Source organism: Callorhinus ursinus, unplaced genomic scaffold (assembly GCF_003265705.2).
Source record: "Callorhinus ursinus isolate GAN/ISIS: 27379988/994484 unplaced genomic scaffold, GSC_fseal_2.0 scaffold10, whole genome shotgun sequence".
NCBI classification, from domain to species: Eukaryota; Metazoa; Chordata; class Mammalia; order Carnivora; family Otariidae; genus Callorhinus; species Callorhinus ursinus.
Window position 1 is genome coordinate 30,632,989 of NW_027397072.1, and position 17,609 is coordinate 30,650,597.

At 36.1% G+C, this 17,609-nt stretch overlaps 2 protein-coding genes and 1 pseudogene across 5 annotated transcripts in view; 1 reads left to right on the top strand and 2 right to left on the bottom strand.

The window, feature by feature from the left end:
* Positions 1 to 17,609, bottom strand: part of HEATR5B (HEAT repeat containing 5B) — a 112,659-nt gene that overhangs the window by 61,259 nt on the left and 33,791 nt on the right. For all 4 annotated transcript variants that reach the window (XM_025868047.2, XM_025868048.2, XM_025868049.2 and 1 more), the window contains 3 exons: positions 15,190 to 15,295; positions 12,680 to 12,870; positions 6,807 to 6,966 (listed from right to left, as the gene is read on the bottom strand). In XM_025868047.2, coding sequence (XP_025723832.1) covers positions 6,807 to 6,966; positions 12,680 to 12,870; positions 15,190 to 15,295 — 457 coding nt within the window. The remainder of the gene's footprint in view (positions 1 to 6,806; positions 6,967 to 12,679; positions 12,871 to 15,189; positions 15,296 to 17,609) is intronic.
* LOC112820946 (stromal membrane-associated protein 1 pseudogene) lies at positions 4 to 2,324 on the bottom strand (annotated as a pseudogene).
* On the top strand, positions 5,706 to 6,479 carry LOC112820947 (glycine cleavage system H protein, mitochondrial-like). Its single transcript, XM_025868050.2, has one exon. It carries the CDS (start codon positions 5,706 to 5,708, stop codon positions 6,225 to 6,227), a length of 522 nt encoding a protein of 173 aa, XP_025723835.1. The 3' UTR covers positions 6,228 to 6,479.

A 17,609-nucleotide genomic window follows, 5' to 3' on the forward strand; every position in this document is an offset into this window, starting at 1 on the left:
ATTCATCTGTTTAATATAGGGATATAACATTTTGTCAATACTAGGCACCATAAAATGTAAACACAATTACTGTCATAAACCTGGACATACCTTCAAGGATTGAAAGTGGCTTTGTTTAGTTGCCCTGTTTGCATATAGTGCAGAGAAAGGTCTTCATGTTATTAGCACTATGTACATAAGAAGAGATCCAAATTACAGGAGAGGCAGGTAAAATTTGAGTTCTTTAAACATTCATTAAACTAAGTTTTGTAGTAACATCCAGGTTTATCTTCCTTTCACTAACAACGTTCCCTATTAAGCACATCATAACAACAGCACAGTGAAGTGAATGATGAAATAAAAGAATTTCGATACAATGGAAAACAGTGCTCAGTGATATATTTACATTCTATTTATATGATTACACATTTGATCATATAGTACCTTCCTAAGGATTACTGGCTAATTTGGGGGTGGGGTTTATACTGTTAGAGGTATTACTAACATGGTAACTACTTCTCTTAAATGCAGATATTAGAGCTATAATTTTATTGAGAGTAAAACTGATAATGCAAGTTGACTGAGCTTCTCAAATAATGTGGTTTATGAAATCATAGGAAATGAGCAAAGCTGCCCTTGACATAAAATGGTTTCTCAACCTGCTTTTCACATCAAATTTAATCAGTACAAACCAACATGGTCAGTCAGATAATTCTTAATATGACAAATGAGAGAAAGAAAAAAAGTATATGTACATGAATAAACAGGGGAACTAGATGCGTTTTAGCAAGGAATGTCAGGTGGTAGTTCTGGATGAAACTTGCATTGCAGTTTTCACTTCCACAGCTGTGTGCTGAGAGTCTGACCCGATAGGCTTCCAGACCATCCTGCTGGGGGGTGGTGTTGTGTTGGGGGGCTAGCCAAAACCCACTGTTGGGTTCGTACTACTGATACTCATGCCAGCCATTTGCTGAATCATCTGTGAGAGGTTCCACTGGGGCTGTTGAGCTTGCGGCAGGCCAAACTTACTCTGGGGTGCACCCATCTGTCCCACCATTCCTCCTTGGGGGCCAACCACATTTGGAGGAAGTGGCATCACACTAGTCTGTGCATTTCCCATAAACCCATTGGGCATGGGCATGCCCACCATCATGCTTGCACTCTGTCCCATCACATTTCCGAGAAGGCCAGGAGCTGCAGGTGTACGCACAGGCACACCCACTGATGGAAAACCTTGAAAGGCAGTTGGTGCTTGTGAGGTAAATGGTATATCTGTGGGTCCCATAAACACACCAGGAGTACTCTGCTGCTGAATGGTTCCTGCACCATACAAAGATAAGATGGAGTCTTTGGAGAGTTGTTTCTTTGCCACCTCTTCTGACTTTGTAGCTTGCTCGGTGAACAGATCCAGATCTCCAGATATTACTGTAGACAAAGTGGCAGCTGCAGGTATAGAGGGCATCCCCTGAGCTGGGGGTATGACTGTTGCAGGGAAGGGATTAGAAATCACTGGTCCAAAGATGTCCAGATCATCATTCAGGAATGGCACCGTGGTTGTGTTCCCATTGGTCACTGGTGCCTCAGCAGGGCCATCAAGTCCTAAAAGATCAACAGTGGGCTCTGCAGCTTTTTTAGGGCTGGTACTTTTTTTGGGCTCCAAATGCTGATCTTCTTTCTTCTGCAGCTTTCCAGTTGTAAGAGGTTTTGCACGCTTTTCTGGCTCCTTTCTTTCTTTTTCTCTTCCTTTTTTTTTCCCCCTTTTCTTTATTTGTAATAGCTATTGCATTTTTATCATAGTATTTCTTCTTTTCATATTTATCTCTGATGAAAAATTCCACTGCTTGATCTGTCTGTGGTCTTCGAAAGTTCTCTGGAAGATTGGCTTCATAGAGTAGTCTTGCTTTAGTATTTCCCATATCTTGCATGCACTATATCTGTTCTGGTGTACACTGGTCTAGGTTGACTGACTTGACCCTGGATATATGAACCCCAAGATTTCTATGGATTCCAGCACATGTGATGCAAATAAATACACCAATATTCCAGGAAGCCCATGGAGGACCTTTGGTCTCTCAGTCGGGGCAGTACTTTTGTCCTCCTCCCTTAGCAGCTCGGACAGGATGAGCTGGTGCTGCTTGTTCAGCTTCTGAGCCTTCTCTCGGCAGGAGCGCATCGCCATCTCGGCAGCAGGGCGGGGAGCCCGGGGCAGCTATGGCGGCGGCAGACTCGGGCAGGAGCTGGGCAGTGTGAACACCCCTGGAGCCGCCGGGACCGCAGGTGGGCTCAGCCTAGGAAGCGGCGGCGGCAGCAGCTGGAACTGGAGGAGGAGTGGCGGCCTAACACCTTTATTTTTAATCAATGGTCTAAAAATACTTTAACCAAAGCAACTGATGTACAAGTGTTATGTTTAAGTTTCTCTGCAGCATGGCTTTGAGTGTCAAATAAAATTTCGATGATGAATTCATTTTCTTCTATTATAATGTATATCTATCTCATACATTCAAAAGACCATGACTTATGTAATAAGCATTTGATTTAGTGGATGCTTATGGACATCAAATATATTTTTATTGCCTGTAGTGTGGAGTTTTGCTAAATAATGAGCCTGAAATAGAACAATGACTGTGACAATGTTCTGTACTCAGATACATTTCTATAGCAATGATATTCACATATCAGCTCTTCAAGTGCATTGAACCATTTCGAGCCCCTACTTATGCCTACTAAGCACAAAGTAATCTTACTGGCTAATAGCATTTCCAAAACTAATCCCAGAGCAGCATATTGTAATCAGCACAGGACTGAGAAAAAATTAAGTCCTTTAAACTACCTACATCCAGTTGTAGAAGAACTTACCTTTTATTTCTGTTGCCGGCAGCTCAAAAGGAGAGCTATACTACTGGGCTGAGGACAGAGAGATCTCAACTTGCCAACAGAGGAAAAAAAAAATCCACACCTCAACTTCTACTACCTGTCAATCTGCTATGATCCTAGAGAACTCAGCAACCTGACTTGGACAGATATGTACAGAAACCACATCTACTGACAAGAGCTAGCAAAAAATAATAGGGATATAGCAACTTGAGGGAGGAAGACTTGAACAAACATTCTGGAGAAAATGATTAAATGTAAGAAATAGAGGTGTCTCGCTGGCTCAGTCAGTAGAGCATCAACACTTGATTTCAGGGCTGTTAGTTCAAGCTCCACACTGGGTGTAGAGATTACTTTAAAAAACAAATAATAAAAAATAAATGTACAGAACAAAAAGCACTTTAATAAAACTGTAATAAAAATTTTTTAGGCCATATAAAGCACAAAGGAGATTCTAGAAGTGTTTTTTTTTTTAAAAACCCAGGACTTATATTAAAGATGCAATGGAAAACTGGAAAAACAATAGCTATTGCTAAAAACCAAAATCATGATTTTCAGGATCAAATGGAAGATTATCCTATAACATTGAGTGAAAATACCAAAAAATAAAAATAATGAGGAAAAAAGACAAGATCTAATATATGAATAATACTAGTTCCAAAAAGAGAAGAAGATAAACTTATATAGAATTTGATGAACTTCACAGGAAAATTCTTACACACCGCCAAACAAAAATGTAAGCTTACAGACATACATATATATTTCAGGTAAGTTTCCTAGCAAAAGCAATGAAAAGATGGAGAGTAAAGATTGCTGTGATGTCTGTAACTATCTATTAATTCAGAAGTTTATCACATAAGCCATTGTCTTTTCCAAGTGTGAAATGCACGCATAGTATAAAGGAAAATGATTTCATCACTAAAGTCTCATTTCTGGATACTCAAAGCCACACTGCAGAGAAACTTTAAACACAATATTTGTACACCAGTTGCTTTGATTATTGGTTTATATATTGCCTTTAATTTCCTAAAGAACATAACTGAAAGTTTTTAGAGATAAATGATTAAAATTTGAGATGTTAATATTTACTGAAATTTAACTTTAAAAAAAGACTACCGTTAGCCTCTTATGTGCAACACCAGAACACAGAAAATCCTGAAACATATATGAATGATGAAAGAAAAGAACTGTGTGCCAGGAATAGTATACTCAACTAAAATTCATTCAAATGTGAAGGCAAAATAAAGCCATGTTTTAGATATGCAAGGATTAAAAAAGCATACCATTCAAGCTAATGATTGTTGGAGGAATTTTTCCTATCCAATGAAAATGTAAAAAAGAACAAAGACCTCAAGACAGGAGTTGAGGATACAAAGAAGAAAATATTATTGAAAAATAAATCTCTGGTGATTATAGTTAAATAGATGTAGCCAATAATAGGACTGTAAAGTATAATTTTTGAGTTAGGATTCTTAAAACAGAAGACACATTAGGGCAAACTTAAGAAAATCTACTATACTCTTCTTGTGCAGATATATGGTAGCACTGAGGGAATGTAACTGATACAAATTTTAGTAAAATGTCCTATCATATTAAAATAATAGTGCAGAGTGGTCACTTGGAGTGTGACTTTAAGAAATTAAAAGCAAGAGAAGGCTGAGAAGAAGGTGAAGACAAAAGAAAGCAAACTACCACCATGCTCTTTGACATAAAAGAAGAAAGCAGAGGGGCACCTAGGTGTTAAGCGTCCAACTCTTGATTTCATGACTCAGGGTTGTGAGATCAAGCCCCGTGTTGGGCTCCACACTGAGCGTGGAGCCTGCTTAAGATTCTCTCTCCCTCTCCCTTTGCCCTTACCCTGCCCCTGCTTCTGTGCTCTCTCTAAAAAAGAGTAAATTAAATTAAAAAAAAATAAAGCAGCAACTTTTTAGGTAAAATTTTCTTCTAGTCCACTATGAAAATAGAATTTTTTAAAAAGCAGTGTAGCACTTTATCCCTTAAGGGATAAGCTTACTTGATTTTTGTCTCTAACCTTTTTGGGAATTTTGGGCTTTACACAGCTGGAAACTTTTACCAAGAAATCAAAGGCAAACTAAGCCTGTAGACTAGAATCCTCTGATGGATTTACTGTCTCTTATCTAACTGTGAAGGAACTTATTAATAAACTAATGATAGGCCCTAATGCCAAATCAATTTGTCTCTTTTCCCAATTTGCATTCCCAATATGAAGCTGGTAAGTTGAATGCTACTGGATTCATATATGCTTAATAATTTTAGGTGTATCAATGTGAGGTGGCAAATCAAGAGCACAGTATATCTTCACACAAGTGAACCTCTTGCCTTTCATTGCAATTGTATTTTGTTGTATTTAAAATATTTAAGGAGAAACAAACAAACAAAAAAATTCCAGGAGGATACTTGAAGATTCAACCAAAAACACTGGACCTGGGATGGTATATAAGTGGGAAGAGAGAGACAGATGGTCATTAAAAGAAACTGGATCAATTTAGCAAATGTAAGGAAATGCAAAAAAAAAAAAAAAAAAAAGAGAGAGAGAGAAAACAAGTACAAAAGACAGTAAGTAATAAAAAGAAACTACGCTTCAAGAAATATATATGAATGGATCAAATTCCCAGAATAAGACAGATTTAAAATTAGGTTAAAATACAAAATCCTGTTCTACATTTTTACAAATAAGACTCATAAAATAAAATGACAGAGAAACACTCTAATACATTTTTTGAACAAATTATCATAATCATTACTATTTTACAACTAATAGTCCTAAAAATATTATTTAAAAATGTCCTAACAGCCCGAGTCCCTTGCACCGCGACCCCCGCACGTCTGTGAACATGGCGCTGCGAGCGGTGCGGAGCGTGCGGGCTGTGGCCTGCAGTCTGCGCGTCGCCTTGGCGCCCGCCGCACCCTACCTGCCGCGGCCCTGGGGGCTGAGGGCGGGCGCCTTCCGGACACTGCGCACGGGCTCCGCTCTGCTCTCCGTGCGTAAATTCACAGACAAACATGAATGGATAACAACAGAAAATGGTATTGGAACAGTGGGAATCAGCAATTTTGCACAGGAACCTCTAGGAGATGTTGTTTACTGTAGTCTGCCTGAAGTTGGGACAAAACTGAACAAACAAGATGAGTTTGGTGCTTTGGAAAGTGTGAAAGCTGCTAGTGAACTCTATTCTCCTCTATCAGGAGAAGTAACTGAAATTAATGAAGCTCTTGCAGAAAATCCAGGACTTGTCAACAAATCTTGTTATGAAGATGGTTGGCTGATCAAGATAGCACTCAGTGATCCTTCAGAACTGGATGAATTAATGAGTGAAGAAGCATATGAGAGATACATAAAATCTGTTGAGGAGTGAAAATGGAACCCCTAAATAAACTAGTATGAAACAACTTAATCTAGCATAGTTGTCTTAAATTAGTGGTACACAGAGGATTTAAAATAGCAACTATTAGCAATACCAGTGGAGAAAGAAACTACTTGCAACAATGCTAATGGAAGAAAATACCCCTTAACTTTATAATGATTGCAGAAAAACACAACATGCATCTGTTTTGCAACACACTTTGATTTTTATGCTCCAGTTATGATATTCAGAATCCTGAAATTATCTTTGGTTAAAAACTAGTTATAAAAATTATGTAATTCAAGGATGACATTGTTACCTTAAGCCTTAAGCTTACATCTATCCCTGGATGGGGGTCAAAATGCTTAAATAATCTTTCCATTGGAAATAACTGGCAGTAGAGAAAGATTTGTTAGTTATATGTGTCAGATAAAGAACAATACTACCTTAATTTTGCAATATACTGCACTTGCTGGTGCTATTTTTATACAATGAAGCAACAGCCTTGCAGGAAGATAGTTTAATAATAAAACATTCAACTTCTTCGTTAAAAAAAAAAAGTCATAATAAAGAAAAAAATCAACATTATACCTGAACTTCAGAGGATGTTCCGTCTTGTGCTAGGGCCAATAAAATGCTGACACTGGTTTTTAGATGTTGTCCTGAGCCGATACCACCAACATAGCGATGCAAGCAACCCAGAGCCAATGAATGCCCAGTTCTGGATACAACATCGCGGGCTGATTTCAACCTGAAAAAAAGTTATGCTTCAGAAATTGGTTTTTCTATTTCCCTATGGAAATCAGAAAAGACTACAGTTATGATTATTTCTTTTTCCACTCTCTACCAAGAGTTAGAGATTAATGACAATGGTTGGTGAAAGTGACATATTTCATGGAATAAAGCCTACTTTTATTTTAAAGAAAACATGAAAGAAGAATCACAACTTCTCAGTTTTAAACATTATTTCTTGAAAAGTCAAGAATCATTTGAAAAATATTTTTATTATTGGTGTTTTAAATAAAAGAATTGTTTTTATAACTGGTTTAATTCTAGTCATAGAATTAAAGAAAATGTTAACTTTCACTTAAGAAATTTTCTATAATTATGATTTGAACCTCTTTAAAATGCATCAGTCCTTTTCTCTGTAAAATATATCTAATGAACTAAAAAATATAAAAAGGAGATATTGTATATTAATTTTTGAAAATAGGCTTGAGATATATCTATATACAATAAAATTCACCAATTTTAATTCTTTTCAAGTAAACATAGAACATTTACCAAGACAGATAATTAATTACAATAAATGGAAATAAAACATATCAAAATCTATGGGATGTAGCTAAAGTATGTTTTAAGGTGAATTTATAGCATTAAAATTCTAATATTAGGAAAGAAGAAAGGTTTTCAATCAATTATCTAAACTTCCATCTTCAGAACCTAGAAATAGAAAAGCAAACTGAACCAAAAAAAGGCATAATGAAGCAAGTTATAAAGGTAAAGCAGAAATCAGTGGACGAGAAAACAGAAAAATGGAGAAACTCAATGAAACCAAAAGCTGTTTTTTTTTAAAAGAACCATAACACTGATAAACCCTTCAACTGACTAAATAAGAAAAAAAGGAGAGAGAAAGAATGTATATTCTGCTGCTGTTGGATAAAGTATTCTATAAATGTCAATTAGGCCAAGTTAGATGATTGTATTGGTAAAATCTATATTTTTAATAATTTGGGAGCATCTATTCTATCAATTACTGAGAGAGGAATGCTGAATCTCCTATAATTATGGACTTTCACTTCTATTAGGTTTTGTTCCTTGTATTTTAGTTTTTTAAAAGATTTTATTTATTTATTTGAGAGAGAACGAGCTGGCAAGGAGAGGCAGAGGAAGAGGGAGAAGCAGGCTTCCCACTGAGCAGGGAGCCCGATGCAGGGCTTGATCCCAGGACCTCGGGACCATGACCTGAGCCAAAGGCAGACGCTTAATCGACTGAGCCACCCAGGCGCTCCTTGTTCCATGTATTTTAAAACTATATCATAAGATTCATAAACATAGAGAATTGCTATGTATTCTTGGGGAATACATCCTTTTATCATTATGAAATCACTCATTTATTCTGATAACAATCTTTGTTACAAAATCTACTTTTTCTAATAATAACAGAGCCACTTCAGCTTCCTTTGGATTAGTGTTTTCATGCTATATTATTCCTATCCTTTTACTTTTAACCTCTCTCTTTTAGTTAAAGGAGTTTCTTGTAGACAGCATATAGTTAGATCTTGTTTGTTTTTTATTTTATTTTTTTATTTATTTGAGAGAGCTAGAGAGCATGAGTGGGGGCAGGGGGAGGTAGAGGGGTAGAGGGAGGAGAAGCAAACTCCCCACTAAGCAGGGAGCCTGACATGGGGCTCAATCCCAGGACTCTGAGATTATGACCTGAGCTGAAATCAAGAGTTGAACACTTAACGGACTGAGCCACCCAGAAGCCCCTAGATTTTGCTTTTATTTCTTTCTTGATTTTAAAGATTTTATTTGTTTATTTGAGAGAGAGAGAGAATGAGCAAGAGAGAGCACAAGCTGGGGAAGGGGCAGAGGGAGAGGGAGAGGCAGGAGCAGATTCCCTGCTGAGCAGGGAGCCCGATGTGGGACTCGATCCCAGGACGCTGGGTTCACGATCTGAGCTGAAGGCAGACACTTAACCAACTGAGCCACCCAGATGTCTGATCTTGTTTTTATTTAATCTGACAAACCCTAACTTTTACGTGTAATGTTTAGACCATTTAACATTTAATGCAATTATCAGCATGGTTGGGTTTAAGTCTACCATATTGCTATTTGTGCTCTATTTGTCACATCAGTTTGTTCCCTTTTCCCTCTTTCTCTCTTCTTTTGGATTTAGTATTTTTTATGATTTCGTTTTATCTTCACTATTGGTTCACTAATTATACATTTTTATTTTTTAGTATAATCTTTGGAGTTTATAATATATATATTTTTAAAAGATTTTATTTATTTGAGAAAGAGTGAGAGAGAGGACAAGCAGGGAGGAGGGGAAGAGGGAGAAGCAGGCTCCCCACTGAGCAGGGAGCTCCACATGGGGCTCAATCCCAGGACCCTGGGATCATGACCTGAGCTGAAGGCAGACACTTAACTGAATGAGCCACCCAGGTGCCCCTATAGTATACATTTCTAAGTCTTTATGATCTACCTTCAAAGAATATCATATTCTTTCATGTATATTATACACAGTCAGAGTATACTACCATTTCCTCTTCCCATTCTCTGTGCTGTTGTCAGGTATTTTACTTCTCTACATATTAAAATCCTATCATGTTATTATATTTGCATTAAAGAGTCAATTATCTTTCCAAGGCATTTAAAAATGAGAATAAAACTAGCTTGCAGACTCCGCTGCCCAGGAGCTGCCCATGTCACCCAGCCATGGTCAACCCTACCATGTACAACACTGCCATGGTTGGTGAGCCCTTGGGTCACATCTTTGAGCTGTTTTGCAGACAAAGTTTCAAAGACAAGAGAAAACTTTCATGCTCTGAGCACTGGGGAGAAAGGATTTGGTTATACAACTTCCTGCTTTCACAGGATTATTCAGGGATTTATGTGCCAGGGGGGTAACTTCACATGCCATAATGGCACTGGTGGCAAGTCCATCTGTGGGGAGAAATATGATGATGAAAATTTTATCCTGAAGCATATGGGTCCTGGCATCTTGCCCATGACAAATGCTGGACCCAACACAAACAGTTCCAAGTTTTTTCATCTGCACTGCCAAGAGTGAATGGTTGGATAGCAAGGCTGTGGTCTCTGGCAAGTGAAAGAGGGCATGAATATTGTGGAAGCCATAGAGTGCTTTGGGTCCAGGAATGGCAAGACCAGCAAAAAGATCACCATTGCTGACTGTGGACAAATCTAATAAATTTGACTTGTGTTTTATCTTAACTACCAGTCCATTACTTCTGTAGCTCAGGAGAGCACTCCTTCACCCCCATCTGTTCAAAATATCCTATAATCTTTGTGCTCTCACTGCAGTTCTATGAGATCCATATTTTCCTTATTCCCCTCCAAGTCTAGCTGGATTGCAGAGTTAATTTTACGATTATGAAATAAAAACTCAAACAACAATAAAAAAGAAATTAATGAGAAAAAATAATAGCTCATTTAAAAACAGACTTATAAAAGAATAAGTCTTTATTAGTGAAATCACTGAAAGTGAATTTCAGTTTGAATGGAAACAAATTCAACCAGTAATGATTTTTATTTCCTTCTGAACTAGGTCTTAAGCAGTTGAAGCAAATCTGTTAACTAGAATGGTTTAAGAGAATGATTCCTGTCTAAATGCTAAGATGGCATAAGATTTTAGTGTGTAAATATAGCCGACAGATCTGTATGTTTAAATACTTTTGGCTTTTCATAGTCAGATATTAAATCAACAAAAGACAGTGTAGATGAAAACATTCTACTATAATGAGACAGGAGGACAGTGAAACTTTTTCAAGCTAATCTAAGTGAACATTCTACTATAATGAGACAGGAGGACACTGAAACTTTTTCAAGCTAATCTAAGTTACCACAGATCTTTATTTTTACTTTTATTTATTTATTTTAAAGATTTATTTATTCATTTTAGAGAGAGAGTGTGTGTACAAGCAGGGGGAGGGGCAAAGGGAGAGGGTGAAAGAGAGAGGGGAAGCAGACTCCCCACTGGGCAGGGAGCCCAAGTAGGGGCTTGATCTCAAGACCTTGAGATTATGACCTGAGTTCAAACCAAGAGTTGGAGGCTTAACCAACTAAGCCACCCACGTGCCCCTATTTATTTTTTTAAGTAGTCTCCATGCCCAGTGTGGAGCCCAATGTGGGGCTTGAACTCATGACACTGAGATCAAGATCTGAGCCGAAATCAAGAGTTGGATGTTTAACCAACTGAGCCACCCAAGTGTCCCTAAGATACCACAAATTTTTAAATGTACCATTACTTTATATAGTAGTATAAAAGAAGGAAAAAATGTATATTGGCTAATTAAATTTAAATAAAAAAAACAAAAAACAAAAAGCACTGCCTATTAATTATGATGTTTGTAGAGAATTTAAAACAAATTCTAATATCAGATGAATTGTGAAAAATGGGTAACTTAAAATGCATGTAATAATTAACTTCAAATCATAATCAATTATTTGGAAAAGCTAATGAAACTAGGCACTGAAAATACTTGCAAACCATTAACCAGACAGATAATGAATATGAATGAAGGTCTTTGTGTTTCACCAGAATAACTAAAAAAAAAATACTCCTACAGGTATTGGAAATACTTGTAAATTAAAATTCCTTGAACTAAAAAACAAAATGACCACTCTGAAGTTTTCCAAACAAATACACTCTTATTTTACCTATTATTAACAGAGTACAAACCATTAAAAGGTAAGATTGGTTGTGTATTTAAAAACATCTTTAACCAAAGTTGATTTCAGAATCAATGACATACTTGGAAAAGCAAAACTAATCTGTTGCTAGAAATGGCAGAAGTCATCCTGTAGAAGAGAAGTATCTGGAAATATTTTATCTTCTGCTTGCTCATACTATCCTTAGTGATTCAAACAATACACTGGGGGCATTATCCTATAACCAAACTGCTGTTCATGTTTGAAGACAGGGAAAACCATTCTCAGATAACCAAGAATTCAGAAAATACTTTTTCTTCAAAACTATTGCTTCACCACCATTGCTTCCCTCCCCCCACTAAAGATTACGGCCTAGTTTGGTATAATTAGTACTCAAAATATACAATTGTGAAGAATAGTTAATTTACATAACTCAAGTATCAGTTCTTGACCACACCTGATTTTCAACTTCTCTACTTAAGTACTTGATTAACAACCAAGAGTAATTAATAACTGTATCATCTTAATCATACTTATTTGGAACTCTGAGATCCTCTTTTTAATTAATATGCAAAGAAATCTTTAAAATCTAACACTAACTTTTCCCCTGTTTCAGGGATAATTTAAGAGATGATAAACTTGCTGGCAGTTAGGAAGAGAATGGCTTATTACAAAAAGTGATTAATTAACAAAAAGTACAATGTGGGGGGCAGAGATAAGAGAAAGAGACTACCAGAGCACCTCTTCAGAGCAGAATACATATAACTAACTGAGAGAAGTCCTATTAACAGTCCTCTTGATTCCATTATGTAACATTCAAAGGCTGAAACCTCACCACACTGAAACTATCTATAGTATTATGACTTCTCCAGATCCTAGAGTTTAAACAATTACTGAACTAAAAAGATTATAAAAAAATTAAGACCATTATTTAAAAAAACACAAAATTTTGTCATATGCTATACCGTGTGGAAAACATATCATCCAATTACTATAATTATTGATTACTTAAAACGACATCTCTGCCTCTAAGAGAAACTTACTTGTCAGTAAAGAGACCCACTTACTTGTCAAAGCTATATTGGGCCATTCTAGCAATGAAGGTTGCTTCCCCAACCACCTGAGCCATTCTTCCAAGAGCTTCCCCTGCTGCACATCGTAAGATGGGGTTTGGGTTGTCCAGAGCACCCATAACCAGAGTCAGAGCAGATTTACGAACTTCCTCAGGTCCCAAAGTACTTTTGTTTTCAGCCAGGCCCTACGGTTATTTAAAAAAAAAAGGCAATTCAAAATTCACATTAAATTTTTTTAAAAATGTGCTGCAATCTTTGTAAATATACCCACTCCACCCACTTTTTTAACCATCTTTTTATTTTTTAATTTTTTAAAGTTTTTATTTTATTTTTTGTTGTTGATGAGCTCAAATTTATTTATTTATTTTTTTTTAAAATTTTATTATGTCAGTCACCCAGCGCTCATCAGGACAAGTGCACTCCTTAATCCCCATCACCTATTTCACCCATCCACCTCCCCACCTCCCCTCTGGTAACCAGTTTGCTCTCAATAGTTAAAGAGTTTGTTTCTTGGTTTAGCTCTCTCTTTTTCCCCTTTGCTCATTTGTTTCTTAAACTTCACATATCAGTGAAATCATATGGTATTTGTCTTTCTCTGACTTATTTCACTTAGCATTATACTCTAGCTCCATCCATGTCATTGCAAATGGCAAGATTTTATTCCTTTTTATGGCTGAGTAATATTCCATTGCATATATACATATATATATATATATATATATACACACACACACACACACACACACACACACCACCTCTTCTTTATCCATTCATCTATCAATGGGCATTTGGGCTGCTTCCACATCTTGCTATTATAAATAACACTGCTATAAAATAGGGGCAGATATATCAACCATCCTTTTTTTAAATGAAGTATAGTTGACATACAACATTAATTTCAGGTGTACAACACAGTGATTGGACAATTTTATGCATTAAGCTATGCTCATCATAAGTGTAGTCACCATGTGTCACTGTACAACATTATTACACTATTATTAACTATATTCCCAATGCTGCATTCTGTGACCTATTTACTTTATAACTGTAAGTTTGTATTTCTTAATCCCCTTCACCGATTTTACCCATTCCCCACCCCTGCCCCTTCCTCAACTATCTTTCACCTGTATATACTACACCTAGATCAATACCTATTAAATCGACAGTAATCACTTTCCTAAACATGATTCAGAACATGATATATAACATAGTTATAGTCAATCAGCCCTAAAATGAACAATCCCTGGAAGTGTCTCTATCCAAAGACAAATGCTCAAAAATTGTTTTTATATGTAAAGGACACTGTACTATTAAATCAACTGTCATTCAACTGATTGACATTTATCATTAGAACTTTAAGTAAGGAAAAGGTCTGATGATTATGAAACTTTGATTTGTTTATATAAAAATTTCAGAGAAGATAATTATGTCATCAAGAGTACATTCAATATATAAAAAGATAAAATGGGTAAAAATATCAGTAACTGAATATTGATACAGTTTGTTCATCATATTAAATGTTAATATCTCTGTTCTAGGTACACTTACTGTCATGGAACTTAAATTACTTGAGACCAAACATCCAACTCATGGTGCCGAGGGAAATGTTAACTACAACAGAGGTATTACTGAGCAAATCTATGAAGAAAAGTGTACTTGGACCAATATTACAGTTGGTACACTAGCCTTCCAGACATTAAGAGAGACCATGACTACTTTTTAAAAAAATTCAGATGTTGGTATTAGCTGATGGTCTCTAAATAGGGCATATACTAACAGTTATATAAACAATACAAACTTGTTATTTCTATAATCAATGCCTATGTCCCTTTTCCCTGATGTTTACAAAACATGATTTAATTCATGCCCATTTAAACACCTGTACTTGCTGCCATTTTCTTTTACAAGTAAAACCTTATAATAAGCTTAGTGCTGAGCAATATAAAAAGTTTTCAAATACATCATGGAAGGCCACAGGCTGCACAGAACAGTGCATGAACTCTGAGAGATAGGCAAAATATTTATTTCACTTCATACATGTAGAAACTGAGGTTCAAAAGGTTAAAGGAACTGCACAAGACATAAACCTAATGAGAACTAAACCAGAACACAGTCTCTAAATGCAGCCTTCTTTCAGCTATACAACACAGCCTCTCCTGATTTATGGTCTAAACCACAAATTGAACTTGAGCTTTATCTGGTTAACTTTCAGTAGAGTATCAGATTGCATTAGACACCTTTGAAAATTCTGAAAGAACTTTCCAGCACTTGTAAAATCGGAAAGGTCACATAGAAACATGAACTTGAACATTATTAAAATATAGAACACTATTTAATTACAATGAGCTTAATAAATCGTTTCTAATAATTTAATTAAACTAATATAAAAACATAGTTATCAAGTGATACCCATATAATCATAATAACAGTCTAGAAATACCTGCCTTAGTAAAGGCATTAATTAAAATCTTAGGTCAGAATACTTATGTTTTAAAAGTAAATACCTTTAGTGCACTAAGAACGGCAGTAAAAATATTAAGTTGCACAGCCTGTTGGCGGACACCTTTGGCTTGTTTAACACATTCAGCAAAGTGATCCAACATTTGTAATCTATAATCATAGAATAAAGATAACATTAGCAATACTTTTTATTCAAATATGGCTCAGAAAACAGAAGTAAGAACAATAGCTAAGTGTTTAACAAATAATGTCCCATGCTATTTCATTTCTATTTCATTCCTGCAGCTGGTTCAAACCAGATCTCCTCCTCCTGAATTGATATAGGGACATGTGGTTTTTAACTGGAACAAAGCAAGCAACTAAATATTAAGTTTCAATTGACAAAATAAGGTCGTAACTTCAAGGTCATAATGTTCTTTAACGTTAACCTCAGCATCTAACAAAGTGCCTGGCATATAGTAGGTGCTCAAGGTTTCTTTTTTTTTTTTTAAGATTTTATTTATTTATTTGACAGAGAGAGAGACAGCGAGAGAGGGAACACAAGCAGGGGGAGTGGGAGAGGGAGAAGGAGGCTTCCTGCCGAGCAGGGAGCCCAATGCGGGGCTCGATCCCAGGACCGAGATCATGACCCGAGCCGAAGGCAGTTGCTTAACCAACTGAGCCACCCAGGCACCCTCAAGGTTTCTTGAATAGAATAGCAGTCACTAACTACGCATCTTTAAGTTGAAAATTTTAAAATGTGGCATAATTTTTTTCTTCTTTCAAAATATTCTCACATGGAAGAAAATAGTACCTCATGTCCTATTCTCAAAAGCTAACTGGGAGATTTTGGAAAAAATTTAGCTTTGGTAATTTTTTTTTAATGTAGAAAATCAAAGGTGAATTTTTATTATTTCAAATTATTTAAATGAGGCAGCAAAAAAAAAATCACAGCCATTTGAGACTACTCTGATAAAAGAGAATGAGATCATTTCAGATTCTAAAAATAAATGGGATGGGCAAAGGAATGCTGGGAAGTTGGATTTAGTATTAAAATAACTATGAACTAAAGTAGGAAACCAGTATCTCCCTTAAGGTCACTATAAGGATTTAAGCTCAATGTATAATAGGCCATAGGTCTCAGGTCAAAGCATTCTTCAAAATTAGAGGAAGAAATCATCTAGTCTCCAGTAGGAACTCCAGTTAGAGTTACTGGGGGCTAAAACTGACTACTTTAACACTTGTAGTGACATAGATCCACATCTTCTATGGATGAGGAAGCAGCGCATTATTCACACTGCTTTCAAGCACACACATAAGAAAAGACACGTCTCCAACACTACTGTTAAGCATCATTTGCCTATAACTGACCTCAAGTACATAACCTTTTAAAACGACTTATTTAAAAAATGTTTTTTCTTTATTATAAAATAGTCATTTCATTTAATTTGAAGACTAGTAACAAAAAGTTACTAGCCAAAAATAACTACTCTTAACCTCAGGTATAGTCATTTCCTCTCAGGTCTTTCCTTATGTACTCACATATACATATGTATTGGTATACACATGTACATTTTTATGTATTTTAAAATACCAAACTGGGATCATTTCTTGCTTTTTATTTTACTTTTCTTATTTAACATTTTATAAGGAGCATTTTCTGATATCAAAACATTGTCTATGTAAAAAATATTCTAGGGGCGGCTGGGTGGCTCAATCGTTAAGCGTCTGCCTTCGGCTCAGGCCATGGTCCCAAGGTCCTGGGATCGAGCCCCACATCGGGCTCCCTGCTCCGCGGGAAGCCTGCTTCTCCCTCTCCCACTCCCTCTGCTTGTGTTCCCTCTCTCGCTGTGTCTCTCTCTGTCAAATAAATAAATCTTTAAAAAAAAATATTCTAGCCTATTGACTTTCCATAATTGATTCATTCATTCCTCCATCATTGGATATTTAAGTTGTTATTATATTTTAATAGAACTTATTTATTCATAGTTCACCTTGTACAAAAGTGATTTAATATAGTTAAGATAATCCTGGACTCTAGTTAGAGCTCTCATAACTAGCTATGTAACTTTGGGCAAACCACAAATTCTTGGACCTGGATTTCCTTAGATTTAAAACAAGGACATTAAATTAGATGCTTTATGAGATTCTTCCACCTTTAATGATCTTCAACATTTATGTGGCAACCAAATGTTCTTAAAGATATCTGGGTAAAGTAAAATTTCACACTGAAATTTTTCTTCTCAAATTAAAAAGCAATTATCAAGTAACCTACACATTTTTAAAGATAACACTTGTTATCTTTTATATTTATATTATCTTTTATATACAAATATAACAATGTTTTAAAAGCATATGTTTTTTATTTTGGTGGGGGAGGCACCTGGCTGGCTCAGTCCAAAGAACATGCGACTCCTGATCTGGGGGCTGTGAGTTTGAGCCCCATGTTGGATATAGAGATTCCTTAAAAACAAAATCTTTGGGC